Source organism: Osmerus eperlanus, chromosome 18, assembly GCF_963692335.1.
Source record: "Osmerus eperlanus chromosome 18, fOsmEpe2.1, whole genome shotgun sequence".
In the NCBI taxonomy this organism is placed as follows: Eukaryota; Metazoa; Chordata; class Actinopteri; order Osmeriformes; family Osmeridae; genus Osmerus; species Osmerus eperlanus.
In genome coordinates, this window is record NC_085035.1 from 2,222,192 (window position 1) to 2,237,966 (window position 15,775).

The window sequence follows — 15,775 nt, forward strand, 5'->3', positions numbered from 1 at the left end:
AAATGTCATGTCAAACTGTTAGGATGCTTCTTTGCTATACCAATGTGTATAGAGTTGTATATTGAAATGAGAAACCAATTTTGCTTAGTTTGTTGAAACACTTGAAGGACAGTGTCGTGTCGCACTACTGACTGATTTGTTGTACAAAGGAATCTGCATTGTATGATTTGAACGAGGGCAAGATTTCTACCTCTTGCATATGACCAATAAATCCTAAAGAAATTTGAATTGCTGTCTGACTTGGATCTTTAAATCCCCCCCCCCCCCCCCTCCCAAATGCAATGTGTGAATGAACAAACCAGTCTCGATTGGGTATTTAAGAGTATGGCTGCTCAAGTAACTATTTACCTCAGTATACGTTAAGGGTCCTGACGATGAACGCAGTGATTGGGCCGTAGAAGAGGTCCCTGTATTTGGCTGTTTGTCCACCAGTGGTCAACAGTGACTGCGTCCTATCCCGCCGGGCCTCTTATCAGCACGGACCTAAGACAACACAACTCAACTGGGGCTAAAACAATTTATAAACCTCCGCCAACGGACTTCTCAGGCCATATGCCATGCACTGACATTTTGTAACGGATTAAATCGATTATAATCTGCCAAATTGAAGTAGGACTAAATGGTGAATGAGGCAACAATGGATGCGACTCCACAGACAAAGACAGGTATTTAAAAATATACTATCCCTTGTCCTGGTAAATGTGGAAATAACAAAAGCTCCGAGTATGTTGGAACAAAGCTTGCCAAACTTAATGTAGGCTATGGGAGAAAATGTTTACAATTTTTATAATCTTCATGTCTGCAGTTTTCTCACTTGTGTATCTTCTTCGATGAGCATCATTGTGTATCAACCTAAAAGTTTCCCATGTGCTCAGCTAAGTCCTAATCTATCTATGTCAACCACATACCCTAAAATATATCTTCAATATTGAAGTTAATTGTTGTTTTGTTCATTTAATGTGACAAACCGCGCTTTCCGTACTTTACTTTTGATTCCTAAAGGAAAGGAACGTTTTTAACCATTTTATGACAAAATATCCTGAATGGACAGTTGTAGTGATAGAATGCATTGTGGGTGTCAATATAAAGTGACGGCCATATTTGCCGGTGCCGCTGCTGTAAACAAAAAGTGAGACAGACGCTTCAGTGAATTTCGGGTCATTTTTATTTCTTTAATTTACAATGTCTTTGGGAATGTCTTATAAACCCAATGTCCATCAGCACATTCCAGGAACTTCCGGGAGTCAGGGTAAGGAAAAAATATCGGTTAAAAACTGAAGCATCCATCCGTTTTTGTCGAATGTTAAATACGGGGTCTCGGTGAATACCTGGAGAAAGACCGTGTCTGTAGTTTTTGTCCAGTTATATATATAGGGTCAGATCCTGGGAGCTAGGCTAATTCATATCCGCCATTATTACTAATGTAAAAAACCCCGCATTTGTTCTACATCGGCAAATCAAGGTCGCAGATTTGAAAATCCTTCTTTTCCGTTAACGATGGCTCGTTGTTCTTTGTCCGAATCCAGCCGGGAGGGTGTCGTTACATTGTGACAAAAATGTATCACTTTGGCTTCTTAAGTCAGCCCTGTTCCGTTTCCTCCATGGTAGTCCCCTCGCGCAGAGCTGTTGATTGATCTGCCAGGGTTTTCTGTTAAGCCCCATCGAGGACATCTAGTGTTTGACAGGGTTTATTGCATTGTAACAACGTGCCCTGGGTCCTAACGTGAGCAGTTTGTAAAAAAGCAACAACAAAAAAACACGTTTTGATTGATTCATTTCCACCTAAAAATAACTTTTCCGATGTGTTCCGTGTTTTTCATCAGTTGGAAACATCCAGTCTCCCTCAGCAAACCTCGCAACTCTACAGTCTTACCGACCCCTCGTGAATGACTATGGACCACCCTCCTTGGGGTTTTCACAGGTAAACAGCTTTAAAAAAAAAACACTCCTACACCCAAAATTATTATTGACGCGTCAAGCGGGATGACAAGCCTGTTGTCCTGACAGGGTTCCAGCGGAAGTCAAGTGCCTCAGAGTAAATATGCAGAGCTGTTGGCTATCATCGAGGAACTGGGGAAGGAGATCAGACCGACATACGCAGGGAGCAAAAGCGCCATGGAGAGACTAAAACGAGGTGTGTGAACATCTGTCAACAATATCACATTTACATTTAGTCATTTAGCAGACGCTCTTATCCAGAGCGACTTACAGGAAGTAAATCAAATCAAATGTATTTGTATAGCCCTTTTTACACGCAAGCATGTCACAGAGGGCTTCACATACGCCCATAGAACTGCCCCTCAACCAACCTAAACCCTCAAGGAAGACAAGGAAAAACTCAACAGGAGTAAAAATGGAAGAAACCTTGGGAGGAGCACAGTACAGGGACATTCCCCCCGAGGCAAGTAGGGTGAAGTGCCTTGCCCAAGGACACAACGTAATTTTTTCACGGCCAGGAATCGAACCGGCAACCTTCTGATTACTAGCCCGATTCCCTAACCGCTCAGCCACCTGACTTCCCACCAATATCACCCCCACACACTTCAGGTCACGTAGACTATAACGTACGCAGAGCTAAATAGACCGAAGAAATTACTGTTTACTAACCCCATGGATTACAAGTATGCTATACTACCACAGTTACTTGTGCTGAGTTATCGTTTGAGGAATGTTTTTTTTTTTCTCTCATTAAGGTATCATCCACGCGAGGGGATTGGTGCGTGAATGCTTGGCAGAGACGGAGAGGAACGCTAGGTCTTAGTAAAGGCAGCGCACCCCGCTCTGAAAGAAGAATCAACGGTGTCTCTATCCTTAAAAAAAAGAAGAAGAAAAAAAAGGAACCTGTTGCATGGTATTTCCCCCTTTTTTGAGACACGACACGAATACGGGGCGGATAAAGAAACACAGGAAAAACAAGGTTGTGATGATGAGATGTGACTTGTAAAGATGAGGAACGAAGCGTTCTAGAATTCAAAGTATTTGGATTGTTTTTTTTTCTTTTGTTCAACTGTCTCCCACTTCCGGTATTGGTTTCTTCATTCCATATTTAAAACATAGTCAGTTATGCATGTAAACAGGCCCATGCGGCCCGTGGTTCATTGTAAACACTGCATGGCTTGTACAGAGCTTGCCTATAGGACGGATACTCTTTTGATAGACCTAATTTGGCCTGATTTTCAGATCCTTATAACACTGATTGGTTGGTTGGGAAGTGATTGACTAAAATGTGCCAAAATGCATTGGTTTAGTCATGTTCAGATTGTTTTTGGTAGTTATAATGAAAATGCTGTTACTTGCATCTTTGTATGTATTTATTACTCAGTGTAATAAATTGTATTTTCAATACAGTGGTCATTGTGGATTTATACACACATGGGTTTTGTCAAGACTATCTGGAAATGAATCAAATGTTCACATACAAAACAAATGGGAAAAGCTTTGTGGTTTGTCAATTCAATGAAAAGCTACTAAAGGTTAGTAGAATATAAATTGTTTTCACTACACCAGTCATATTAAAACTTGGGGTAGGAACCAGAGAGAATTAAGACAAATTCATGTTATTATATTTTCGCAGAAAAAGTAGATAGTTTTTCACTTTCAAGAGCGAATCAGAGACGGAGCTGTTTCAACAATTACAACCACTCAGTACCCTTCAACACTGAACCAAAACGTGCCACTGTCCAATCAGATCACAGGTTTCAATTCCTACTCATCCAATGAGACATTGCGTAACGTTTGGCAGTTGACGAGGCGGAGGTTGGTTCTGCAGTGCTAGTCTAGCTAGCTGCAGTACTGAATGTGACTGTTGATAGCCAGTTAGTCCTGGAAATATGGGTGAAGTAATGCTACAAGTTTACCGGTGAGTCGCTACGCATTTCTGTTTATTAGACACTACTATGCACGGTGGAACTGTGTATGCTTGTTATTTCATGAAGAAGTATCCGTACATAACGCACACGTATGGCTACTGTGTAGACTAGCTAATTCCCTGGAAATCCAACCAGATTGAGATGTTTTAAAACCTGTCAGTTCTCCTCACACAGCATCTAGCGGTTAGCTGGCTAACTTGCTGAATTAGCTACGAGACCCAGGCTTATATTTAGCCAACTAACTAATCAGATAGGGTAACATCTGTTACGGCGCTGGGCCAGCTATCTGATCAATCAAAGATATCCTGTTGTCCAGATTGGCGAGCTAGCGTTTTGCTAGCTTGTTGTGAATCTGGATATTTATGTTTCAAGTTCTGCATCCTTCGCCTACAAGCTTCAGATGTAGTGCACGCGTTGACAGATCATCTTCACAACACGGTTCACGGTGCCCTTGTGTGCTTGTGCTTTTAAACAGGAAGGTCTTTTAGCCCTTATTGATTCTGACTGGTTTAGGTTATTTGACGATAATGGTAACAGTCGGATCCATCCTTGGCATACGGTTGACCACAGAGTTGGGAATCAGGATGAAATGTATTAGAACAATGTCATTATTTAGCTCCAGTTTTCGTAACGATTTAGCACTGTTGCATGCTGTGTTTCGGACCTCAGTTGCAGATTGAACAGTCTTTAAACTCAAATGATCCCTGGCTTTTGACTTTGCTTTTCATATTTGAACCCTGGACCTGTTCCCATCCAGTTATCAGGCTGTCCCCCAGTGCGTGGGCCCTTAAGCATGTCCACAGATGACAGTATATCTGAGGACGTGTCCAGCTCTGGGGCCTTGAGCCACTGCCACGTTGACGCCAATGGGGACGAGGGAAAGGAGAGCGAGGCCTCGCTGGTGTCCTCGGAAGGGACCTCGGCCTCGGGGGTGGCCGGGCCGGATGATGGACACACCCACACCTCGCAGACGACGGTCGGCGCTGTGGAGAGCAGATCCAGGACCATCACCTCGGCGTGCAGTATCCCCCAGAAGATCAGGTGTGGAAACAGGACAATGGTGGTGCAATGTCTGACCCACCACCCATCCAGACCGTACGCGGATCTGACAGACTGATTGATTGTCTGTCTGTGTGTGTGTGTGTGTGTGTGTGTGTGGGGGGGGGGGGGGGGGTTGTGTCTGTGTGTCTCTGTGTGTCTCTGTCTGTGTGTGTCTCTGTCTCTGTGTGTGTGTGTGTGTGTAATCTTGCTTGTGTGTGGTTAGGAGCCTGTGTCTGAGCACGGAGGAGGCGTTCGGGCAGGGCCGAAGCCTGCCCTTCATCAACCCCAGCTCTCTGGAGACCCTCAGGGCTCTGGTGAAGGAGATCCAGAGCAGCGGGGAGACAGACCCTGAGATGTGGAAGGACTGTGAGGTGAGACCAGTTTAGCGTTGTCGCTAGATTTAGCGACTTCTCACCTTCCTCAACGACTCCAGAAAAGTATCTGCTGACTTTCTGCTGCTTTGGAAATCTCTGTTTTAGTTGTTGAGCGCCAGCAAAATAACTGTGATTGTGCTTCCGTGTTGTCAAGGAAAGAGTGAGTGTTGGGGGGGGGGGTTATGTTGAGGGTAGCTGGCGTGGCCCCCTGCTCCTCATGTGCAGCATGTTGGGCAGCCGTCAGCCTTGTTTCTGGGCTGTCGCGTTTGCTTTCTATGTGAATCTCAACTGACAACGGGACATCCCCACCCCCACCGCTCCAACACACACACACACCACTACAGCACACACACACACACACATACACACACACACACACACACACACACACACACACACCACTACAGCACACACACACACACACACTCAGGCCCCAGACGGCCAGCACCGCACCACTCTCCAGCTGATCCTTACAGTCACGAGAGATGATTTGCAGAGAGCCGTCAACTGTAATTCAGTGTGCCACCTTGCCTCACAGACAGAGTTAATGCTGGGTAGCTAGCAGTAGTGGATAGCTGCTGGATTGCATCTTTCCTCACACTGCTGTGGGGCGTTCCTACAGTTCTCCTAATCTGTGATTGGGCAAACGTACTGGCTAGAGGTCGTATGTTTGCTATCCACTCCCTTGTGTCTTTGAAGCACATCCTTCGCCATATGTGGATCACAGCTGCTTCCTTTGGCACACACACACACACACACACACACACACACACACACACACACACACACAGAGATTGGTCCCTGATTGAGTCCCCTGCTTGACATGATGATATGAAACCATTCCTTCCCCATAGAATGCATTTGTTTGTTGGAATCATAAAAGAATCATGTTGAAGATGATTCCTACTCTTGTTTGAACAGGGCCGCTGGCTGCACTTGTTTCAGCTGGTGGAGAAACAATACCAGGAGCAGATCCTAGCTCAACAAGAGCAGTACCAGTGCCAAATACAGGTATGCTGGCTTGCTGTGGAACGTAGTTTATGTTAGTCATAATTCATCTTGATATGATTTACAGCGTTTTTCCCTCAACCCTGGTCCTCAGGGCACCCTGTCCTGAATGTTTGAGATGGTTCCCTTCTCCCAACACACTTCATTCGAATGAAATTCACTTTATTCAAGCTCAGCAGAAGCCTGGTAACGACCCATTCATTTGAATCAGGTGTGTTGGAGCAGGGAAACATGTAAAACATGCAGGGCAGTGGGCCCTGAGGACCAGGGTTGAAACCACTGATTTAGAGCTACGAGCATGCAGGTTATAGCACAGCGACAAACACAAGGCATCTCCTCCATTTCCAGTTGATACAGGATGAGATCAAAGCCTTGGTCCAGCTCCAGAACCGCCCCAACACCGGGCCCACCCACCCCGACTACACTTCCACCCCCTTCAGCGCCCTCACGCAGGAGCACCAACACAGGCCCACGTCCCACCCCCCAACCCCCTCCGCAGACCTCAACAACGGGACCCGCCGCCTGGCCGCTCCCCCCTCCCTGAGCTCCACGTCTCCTTCTCCCCCGCCCCCGGGCCGGGCGGCGGGGAACCCAGGGGAGAGTGCCGAGGTGCGGGCAGCCACGGGGCTGAGCAGTGGGTATGGGACCCTGTCCGCCTGGGAGACTGGCCCCGACCTGGAGGAGCCTGGCTGCCAGGAGAGCTCGCCCACAGAGAGGACGCTCAAAGAGGGCGCAGGGTCACCCGGCGTTTTGGCCGGCCAGCACAGATCCCCCAGGTAATGTTCATCAAAACATCCAGTAGAAATACACCCTCTGTGACTCAAAACAAAAAGAACCACACAAATAACATTTGATTTATTGATTTATCAGGAGCTCCAGCCAACCTCTAACCTCCTGGGCCCAGAGACAGAAACTCAGGGCCAAGAAGAGTAAGACAGGGCCAGGCCAGCCCTCCCAGCCCTCCCAGCCCTCCTCCCAGCCCCAGCCCCTGGAGCAGCTGGCCAGCCCCGCACACAGCCCCATGGACCACACTGACCTCCAGGACCAGGTGAACACAACCACAACAGCTCCAATCTGCTCTGTTTGTTGCTGTAACGGCCTGCCTTATCTGATTACTCTGCCGTGCTCTCCTGGTTAAGCTACTGTACTCCGTCTCCCATACAAACACATGGGGTTTGAACATATGGCAAATATGTAAACAAGTGTTTGTGCGTTGGTTTGTCCTTTGTGGAGTCTAATGTTGTTGTGGTCGTTGCACCTCTGCTTTGGGGTGTGTTTGGGTGGGTTCCAGCATCGATCGGCTGCTCCATCAACGAACTCATTTCCCCTGAGGAGAAGTGACAGTCTCGTGTCTGAGGCCTCAGGTAAACACACACACACACACACACACACACACATGCACACAATCAATCACACACACATCCATCAATAACTACACACACGATCGCACACACTCACACCTATCAACAAAAAAACACTCTCATACTCCCTCACTGCTGTTAGCGGTCATATGACTGCAGATTAGATCAGTGTGTGTGTGTGTGTGTCTGGCTCAAGCTCGCCACACTCCCTCTCCGCCCTGCCCCGTCTGAATGCTGAGAGGTGTTTGGTGTCACCAGGTTGAAGCACTTTCGTCTCATTAGGTTTTAATAAGCGGTTGGTTAAACAGTATTGAGGGACCTTGTCGGCGCCGGTCGCCTGTTCTTCCTCGTCCCTCAGGCCTGACGTACTGGCGCCTGGACGAGAACGACCTCTACCGCCCCCTACCTGACAGCTTCGACAGCGGCGCCTACCTCCTGCTGCACGAGGCCTCCATGAGCGTGGTAGGTGATGATCAGGTGGCCGAGCGGTTAAGGAGTCGGGCTATTAATCAGAAGGTTGTTGGTTCGATTCCCGGCCACGCCAAATGACGTTGTGTCCTTGGGCAAGGCACTTCACCCTACTTGCCTCGGGGGAATGTCCCTGTACTTACTGTAAGTCGCTCTGGATAAGAGCGTCTGCTAAATGACTAAATGTAAATGTAGGTGATCGCAACAAGCCCTGCTGAGAGAGACAGCAGGACGGAGAGACACCAGCCTGCAGCTAGTCTCTAGGGACAGAACCTTGTAGAAGAACAACATGGATGTCTCTGTGTGTGTGTGTGTGTGTGTCCCAGACCCCCTCAGAGGAGGAGGAGCCCAGACTGTGTCTGAGAGAGATCTACCAGAGCAAGCAGAGAGAGTCCAAACACTGTGACTGGGACGGCTCTCTCACCCCCAGTCCCATGTCCCCGCAGGTAACACACACACATACACACACCCCCAGTCCCATGTCCCCGCAGGTAACACACACACACAGTCCCATGTCTCCACAGGTAACACACACACACAGTCCCATGTCTCCACAGGTAACACACACACACAGTCCCATGTCTCCACAGGTAACACACACACACAGTCCCATGTCTCCACAGGTAACACACACACACACACACACCCCCCTCATCAGTGCACCAGCCTCTACATGTTCCCTGGTGTGTGTGTGCAGGTGTTGACCCTGGACCCCACGGTCCACCTGCGGCAGTCAGACCGCACCTCGGGCTTCACCTCCCCCTCCCACTTCAGCAGCCCCTCCTTCCCCGCGCCCCCCCACCAGGGCACCCCCGGCACCACCGACAGCATGGCGGACGCCGCCAGCCAGCCCGGAGACACCGATTGCACCTCCAACGCCTCCAGCCTGTCCGCTCCCGTGCCCACCCCAGCCAAAGGGCACCCTCCCTGGGAATCACCCCTCCAGGGGGCCCCGTCCACCTCCCAGCCCCAGCACCGGCCTCCTGCGGCAGGCCAGCCGCCCGGGGTCAGGGCCCCTCTCGCCAGCGAGGAGGAGGGAAGTCGCACGCACGCCGGCCCCTTCAGGCTGAGCCCACGCTCGCCGGACGCTCACACGGGGCCCGGCGTCGGCGCGCAGGGCGCCGGCCGCTCTGGCGCGGAGAGGGCGGCGTCGCTGGAGGATCCGGTGGTCGTCTCCCTGTAAGTGGGGGCTGCTCGCACCGGCAGGAGCGGCCGTTTTCTATCGCTACCTGTCGTGGTTTTTGTCGAAGAATATGGCTTTTTAAGAAGAATATGGCTTTGAAACAGGAATGCAGCTTTTTGTGAGCCTGTTGTCTTCTTCTCCCCTCCTCACCTGTATTTCTGGTCCCCCCCCCCCCCCCCCCCCGCCCCCCAGGTTGAGGCAGAACCTGAGAGAGAAGCACTCGAGGCACGTGGCCGACCTGAAGGCGTACTATGAGGCTGAGATCAGAGCCCTGAGAGACCGACTCAGCCTGAGAGACCTGCCCCAGGACCTGGAGAAGAGCAACCTGGCTCTCCAGCAGAGGCGTGTGTGTGTGTGTCTGCACGGGGGGTGTGTGTGTGTGTGTGTGTGTGTGTGTGTGATAACACCCTATCTACTATACTTGTGTGCAGGTGTGATCATCTGGAGAGAGCTCTGACTCAAGCCAGGAGCTGCATTCAGGAGCTGGAAAACAACAACTGCATCCTGGAGAAGAAACTGGTACTGTACCCTCGCCCTTTCTCTCAGCCTTCAGACACACCGCGTGCGTGTGTGTGTGTGTGTGTGCCTAAACTTGCCGTCCCTCTCCAGGCCGACTGGCCCGAGCGCTACGCGGTCGCGGGCGCCATGGTGACGGCCCTCCAGCAGCGATTGGAGGAGAGCAAGCGTTCGTGCGGCGAGAAGGACACCCAGGCGGGCCGCCTACGGGCCCGCGTGCGGCAGCTGGAGGACGAGGCCCAGAGGGCCGGCGACGAGGCCAGCGAGAAGGAGGCCAGGAGGGAGAGGGAGTACAACATGCTGCAGGACGTGAGGCCCACCGTCTGAGGGGGAGGGGGGCGAGAGAGGAGGGAGGGAGTCTGGGTGTGTGTGTGTGTCAGTAGCTAACGGTAGTGTGTGTGTGTGTGTGTGTGTGTGTCCTCCCAGCTCCTGGGGGAGTATGACTCTCTGAGGAAAGACCACAAGGGGGTGAAGGTAATTATTCTCCTCTTCTCTATTCAGTCGTTTCTGCCCCTCCGTCTTGAGACCCATTTCGAGTTCAAACGTCAAATTCTTGCTCCGTAGGACAATTTGATGTCGACGGAGAACAAGCTCTTTGATGCCAATGAGCAGATATCGGACCTGAAGAGGTAAGCACCTTCCTTTCCCTTTTAGGACGACATCTTTTACAGGACTACGACCAGAGAGACCGAACGTGTCGTGTCGCCATGACGCCTGCCTGCCCTGGACAGCTGGAGCGCTCCTGCAACCTATCTGTGACGGCTCTGCTTTACTGCGTCTTTTAGGGACGTTTCATCACATCTGTACTGTTTTGAAGTGACGGTTTTGAATTGAGTGTGCGTGTGCGTGTGCGTGTGTGTGTGTTTCTCCTCAGGGTGATCTCTAAGCTGGAGTCTCAGGTGAAACAGCTGGAGCATGAGAGCCAGGCGAGGACACGCTTCGCTCCCCACAGCCACACACAGCCCTCCGGAGCTGGGTACGTACTCGGAACACCCCCCCCCCCCCCCCACCTCCACCAGAGCTGGAAGCACTGCCTGGGCCGCACAGTAGCGTAGGAGAGATTCTGTTTCCTTACTGAGAATGGAACCAGTTTAAAGTATTCAAGAATTTCGACATTTCTGAATTTGAAATGAGTTGTGTTTTTCTATGGACTGTCCAGGCTGTACCACCACCCTGACCTGCTGCTGTCACCAAGTAAACACTTGAGAGAACCAGAGAACACCTATAGGAGGTCATCTGCTTCTCAGTCAGACCAATCAAACGGCAGCAGGAACTCCACCGGTCTTCAAAGTGACCAATCCAGTGGCTACAGGAAGTCACCCCACCCTCAAACTGACCAATCCGGCTGTGATGGCTCTGTGAACAACTATTTCACCTCTGACAGTCGGAGGTAGCATTGTTTGATAACTCTTTAGATCCAGGTGCTTGCAATAATCATTAGTGAATAGGTATGTAGGAAGGCTTTTATAAGATGCTTTTTAACATTTAATATGTGTTTAGACTTCCTAATTTACGCTAACTACACGCACCTAGATTGAAAGTGTCACCTATTGTCTCTAAACCTTTCCGTATGGATTAAACATATATTATGTAGATATATTATGGATGTTAGACTGTTGTCTCCCATGTCCTCCAGGTGTCCCAGTCCCCCTGAACGAGAGCAGGGCCAGGGCCTCGAGCAGGGGGCTGGCCTGAGGGAGCCAGGCAGGAGGGATGGGCCCCTGACCCCTGTGATGAGGGCCCTCATCGAGCTGGAGGAGACCAGGGCCACGGAGAGCAGGGCCCCCTGTAAGAACAGCTCCTCCCACAGTAGGACTCAGCCATCTGCTCACCTCTTCCCTCCTCTGTCGCGTCCCACGTCGGGGCCCAAACCTCAATATTGGATCTTTTAGAGGCTTTAGTTTGTGTTTGTTGGATTGGTTTTGTCTCGCTTACGTTGCTTCTCTGTGTTTGTGTCTCCTGCAGGGCTTGCCAATGGGAGGCCCACTGTTGGCTTTGTGGAGCGGAGCCGCATGGAGTCTGTTCAGGAAAGGGGCAGGGCTGTACCTGCAGGGGGTGTGGCTGGACCTGAATGGGGCGGAACTGGACCTGAGAGAGGCGGAGCTGGACCTGAGATGCGCGGGGCTGGAACTGCGAGGGGCGGGGCCGGACCTGAGAGGGGCGGGGCCGGACCTGCGAGGGGCGGGGCCGGCACTGAGAGGGGCGGGGCTGGACCTGCGAGGCGTGTCGTGGGAGGAGCAGCTCTGCTGAGGGCCCAGAGGAGTCTGTCTCCAGAGGGACACAGATCCTCCTCCCTGCCTCCCCAAGGCCAGAACACCTTCCCTCCATCCACCCCCAGTACGTACCCTCCCTCCCACAGAGGTCTTCAGCCTTGGTCCTCAGGACCCCACTGTCCTGCATGTTCCAGATGTTTCCCTGCTCCAGCACACCTGATTCAAATGAAGGGTAGTTGTCAGGTTTCTGCACAACTTGATAACAACCGTTCATTTAAACCAGGCATGTTGGAGCTGGGAAACATCTGGAACATGGCACTGTGGACCAGGGTTGAAGACCACTGGTTTAGGCCCCTAGGCTAAGCAACTCGACAGTATTAAAACCGTGCTGCTGATTTTATGCAGTTGTCTTTCCATGCTGGCGTAAGGCAGAACAGGGCTGTCGTCTGTAGTTCTGTTGTGTTAAACCACAGATATCTGTCTTCTGTTCCAGCGAAAAGAGAGACTCTGATCAAGCCTCTGTCGGCCAAGTCCAGTCCCAAACGATGTCCCACAGAGAACTTCTCAACTGCCTTTGGTCAACCGCTACCACGACAACAATACCTGCACAACAGGCAAGCCCAACAGGAGTCATAGGCTTGTACACTGCAAAAACAGAGTGATAATCTTGTTTTTACATTTTTTTATCTAGTTGGACCTCGTGTATAAATGGCTTATCTAGTGACTTGATTAAAGATGCATAATTAAGTGATATTTTCTTACTGCGCTGGCAGCAACATGTACTTGTTTTAACTATAAGCAAACTCATGACTAATAATTTTGCACTTAACTTGCCCTATCAAATTTATGTTTGCAGTGTAATTCTCTGGCACTGTAGCTGAATCCATGCCATCCTAATTAGTCTTCTCACTGTTAACCACTGGCGTCTTTCCCTAAACACAAATGACTGGGGCCCACTTTGACTCCAGCATCTTTTAACTCTGCCCTCCTGTACCCTAGACACTTATCTCTGATCTAACGTGTGTGCCCTGCACTGTCAGTAACCTTAAACCTGATTGGTTGCCGGTCTAACTCGGTAGGTTTGACGTGCCATTAGACCAGAGACGCCATTCGTTCCACAGTGCCAGCCCCAGGAAGAGACTGCACTTTACAGCGCTGGACAGACAGGAAGGTACCGTCCACAGTGTACTGCAAAGTGTATCCAATAATACTACTGATACTAATACCAGTCGGAGTGATAACCATAGATATATATAAAGACTAGATGTCTTACGGCGGAGTCTAGAACGTCCGCACATGGCGGCCATCTTGCTACAGTCAACTCGCTCACCCATAACATTGTGTTGATGCTACATGTACTTTTTAAATGACCATAACTTGCTCAATTTTCATCCGATTTTGAAACGGTTTGGTTTGTTATCAACGTCAGAGATGTCGTTACGCCACTGCATACTTATAAATAATTGTTATTTTTTTACAAATAAAATAGAAGTATGCATAACCACCTGATCTGCTGCCCCTACCCAGCCTCTCAGCAGTCCCGTGTACCGGCCGACCCCTCTGAGAGTGCGGACCCAGGGGAGGGTGTCCCCCGGCTGGGCTGGGAGGAGCTGGGGCCGGGGGGAGCTCCTCCAGACCTCCAGGACTCCGTGGAGGATCCCGCCCTGTCTCTCCAGCCCAGGCTCTACTCACTGGCTGATGCTGAAAGGCTGTTTGACGAGCTCACGCAGGAGAAACAGCAGGTGAGATGGGCTGACGGTCAATCCACAGGTGTGAAAGTAGACCGACGAATTAAACGGAGGGGTGAGGGGTGAGGGGGTTGGGTTGGGGGTGGGGGTGATGCTTTAGAAACACCCAACCTTCCAGCTTTAATAGCCAGCTGTGCCACGGGGCACCTCTATAATCCCTGCCTGACCTGTTATGCAACAGACATTGTTGTTTTTTAGCTACTGCCGAGGTCTATTTTTAGTGGTGGGTGAAGGGGGATCATGTTGTGTTCCGTGTCCTTTTAAAAAGCCAACAGGCATGCACACATACAGTCTGCTTCATCAGTTCCAGCATGACTAATCTATCAAAGCTGTGAAATGGCTTCAGTAATGTGTTGGTCCATTGATATCTGTAATATTTGTGTGTTGCGAACTCGATTGATTGATTGATTGATGTGTGTGTGTGTTGTCAGATTGAGTCTGCGCTGAGCCGGATGCCTGGGGCTGGGGGGAGAGTGAGTCTACAGACCAGGTTAGATGAGGTGAGTTCTCCATGTCACCTTCCCCCCTCACTCGACGACCAATCACAATCCAGTAAATAACCTATAATGGAATCCATGAATTTTTTATTTTCCGAGTTCGGAAAACTGGTCAGCACGTGTGTGGACGTGTGGACGTGTGGAGCCGTTTGGGACGTGGTTGTGTCCTTGAGCAAGACTCTGAACCCCAAGTTGTTCCGTGTGCGTGTGCGTGTGCGTGTGAGAGTGTGTGAGAGGCCTAAAGTGAGGAGCTGAATGAGAGGCAAAACATGTGAAGCTCTTTGAGTAGCCTTAAGGTATAAAAGTGCTACGTAAGTGCAGTCCGTTTACCATTAGAGCTTGTTGTTTATTGTGTGTTTCTTACCCAGGTGGCCTTAGAGAACCGTCTGGAGAGAGTAAACCGTGATCTGGGGTCCATTCGCATGACACTGAAGAGATTCCATGTTCTGCGGTCCTCCGTCAATATATAGCAACGTCCTTTGTTCCTTTGGATGATGTAGATATCGCAGTTTTGTGGCTTAGTTTTTTACAGAGCACTGATAGTTTGTCTTCTCCTACAGTTCTCTGCATCATAGGCCGCTTTTACTCTGAATTCTTTTTTAACTTGTATTACTCGGGGATATTTTTGTAATGCGTTTGAGAGATCACAAATTTTGAAGTATATTTTAGTATGCAGATTTGTACATTTGTTTACTTTTTTAGTAACAAAAATATGAATATTACACATTTACTTGTTATTTTCAGGTAAATAATGTCGGTTTTGAATAGTTAGGGATCAATATGAATGGCAGATATTCTATACAGCATAGACATGTGTCACTGCCCTCTTGTGAGTTGTCCATTTTAAATGATCATTTTAAATGATCACGTTTGTTTTATTCTTTGTACATCACATCATCTTTGTGATTAATGATGTACTTTTAGTCCCATGGCATTACTTGACCTTTTCAAAGAAAACGTATATTTGAATTTGATTGTCTTTTGCATCTGTAATTTATACCTTTAAATCTCATTCTAAACATTCCATGTTTCCGTTAATTCCATGATGTTGTGATTACACCAGTGTTGAACCACCCTATGGGCACATGCAAAAAAAAAGAATAATAATAAAGAAACCAGCACACATTTACTATACTACACAGCAGTAAATACACGTACCCTCTTGTAAGTCTTGGGCCAACGTTGTATTGCAATGCATGGAATTTATAGCTGGACTGTTGTCTTTCTTTTGCCTTGCAGTTTTCTAGAAGTCTTCAGTGACCTACAATACCTGACATGATGTTCACCGGTATTACAAATGTATTGTTATTGTGATACACAATAAAACACTGATTTCAGACTATGGAATGAATTATAGGATAGTCGGTGTCATCTTAATTGATCAAAATTTTTGTGATTACCTAGTCCAACCGCTTGGAGGTGCCCATTCTCAAGCCGACTGAGGTATCGGGTACGGAGTAAAAGTAAATTATTATGAGAATGGGCTCGGCTTCTGAG

General features: G+C 49.2%; 2 protein-coding genes across 4 annotated transcripts; both read left to right on the forward strand.

Moving 5' to 3' along the window:
* The first annotated feature begins 456 nt into the window (after positions 1 to 456).
* Positions 457 to 3,343, forward strand: LOC134038926 (cyclin-dependent kinase 2-associated protein 1). Of its 2 annotated transcripts, none has more exons than XM_062484588.1 (4): positions 457 to 665; positions 1,824 to 1,921; positions 2,008 to 2,134; positions 2,694 to 3,343. In XM_062484588.1, exons 1-4 carry the CDS (start codon positions 620 to 622, stop codon positions 2,759 to 2,761), a joined length of 339 nt encoding a protein of 112 aa, XP_062340572.1. In that variant the 5' UTR covers positions 457 to 619; the 3' UTR covers positions 2,762 to 3,343. The 2 variants fall into 2 exon arrangements, with proteins under 2 accessions (XP_062340572.1, XP_062340571.1); XM_062484587.1 differs by lacking the exon at positions 457 to 665 and adding an exon at positions 1,092 to 1,249.
* A 386-nt stretch (positions 3,344 to 3,729) lies between these two features.
* Positions 3,730 to 15,632, forward strand: LOC134038748 (M-phase phosphoprotein 9). Of its 2 annotated transcripts, none has more exons than XM_062484299.1 (24): positions 3,730 to 3,859; positions 4,627 to 4,910; positions 5,134 to 5,281; positions 6,206 to 6,295; positions 6,641 to 7,068; positions 7,163 to 7,340; positions 7,584 to 7,656; positions 8,012 to 8,115; positions 8,448 to 8,567; positions 8,819 to 9,300; positions 9,497 to 9,646; positions 9,736 to 9,823; positions 9,914 to 10,129; positions 10,247 to 10,294; positions 10,385 to 10,449; positions 10,695 to 10,796; positions 10,980 to 11,210; positions 11,457 to 11,629; positions 11,786 to 12,157; positions 12,527 to 12,647; positions 13,113 to 13,204; positions 13,561 to 13,775; positions 14,213 to 14,281; positions 14,647 to 15,632. In XM_062484299.1, the coding sequence occupies exons 2-24, from the start codon at positions 4,663 to 4,665 to the stop codon at positions 14,746 to 14,748; spliced, it is 3,915 nt and encodes a 1,304-aa protein (XP_062340283.1). In that variant the 5' UTR covers positions 3,730 to 3,859; positions 4,627 to 4,662; the 3' UTR covers positions 14,749 to 15,632. The 2 variants fall into 2 exon arrangements, with proteins under 2 accessions (XP_062340283.1, XP_062340284.1); XM_062484300.1 differs by having other exon boundaries at positions 11,457 to 11,608.
* The last annotated feature ends 143 nt before the right edge of the window (positions 15,633 to 15,775 follow it).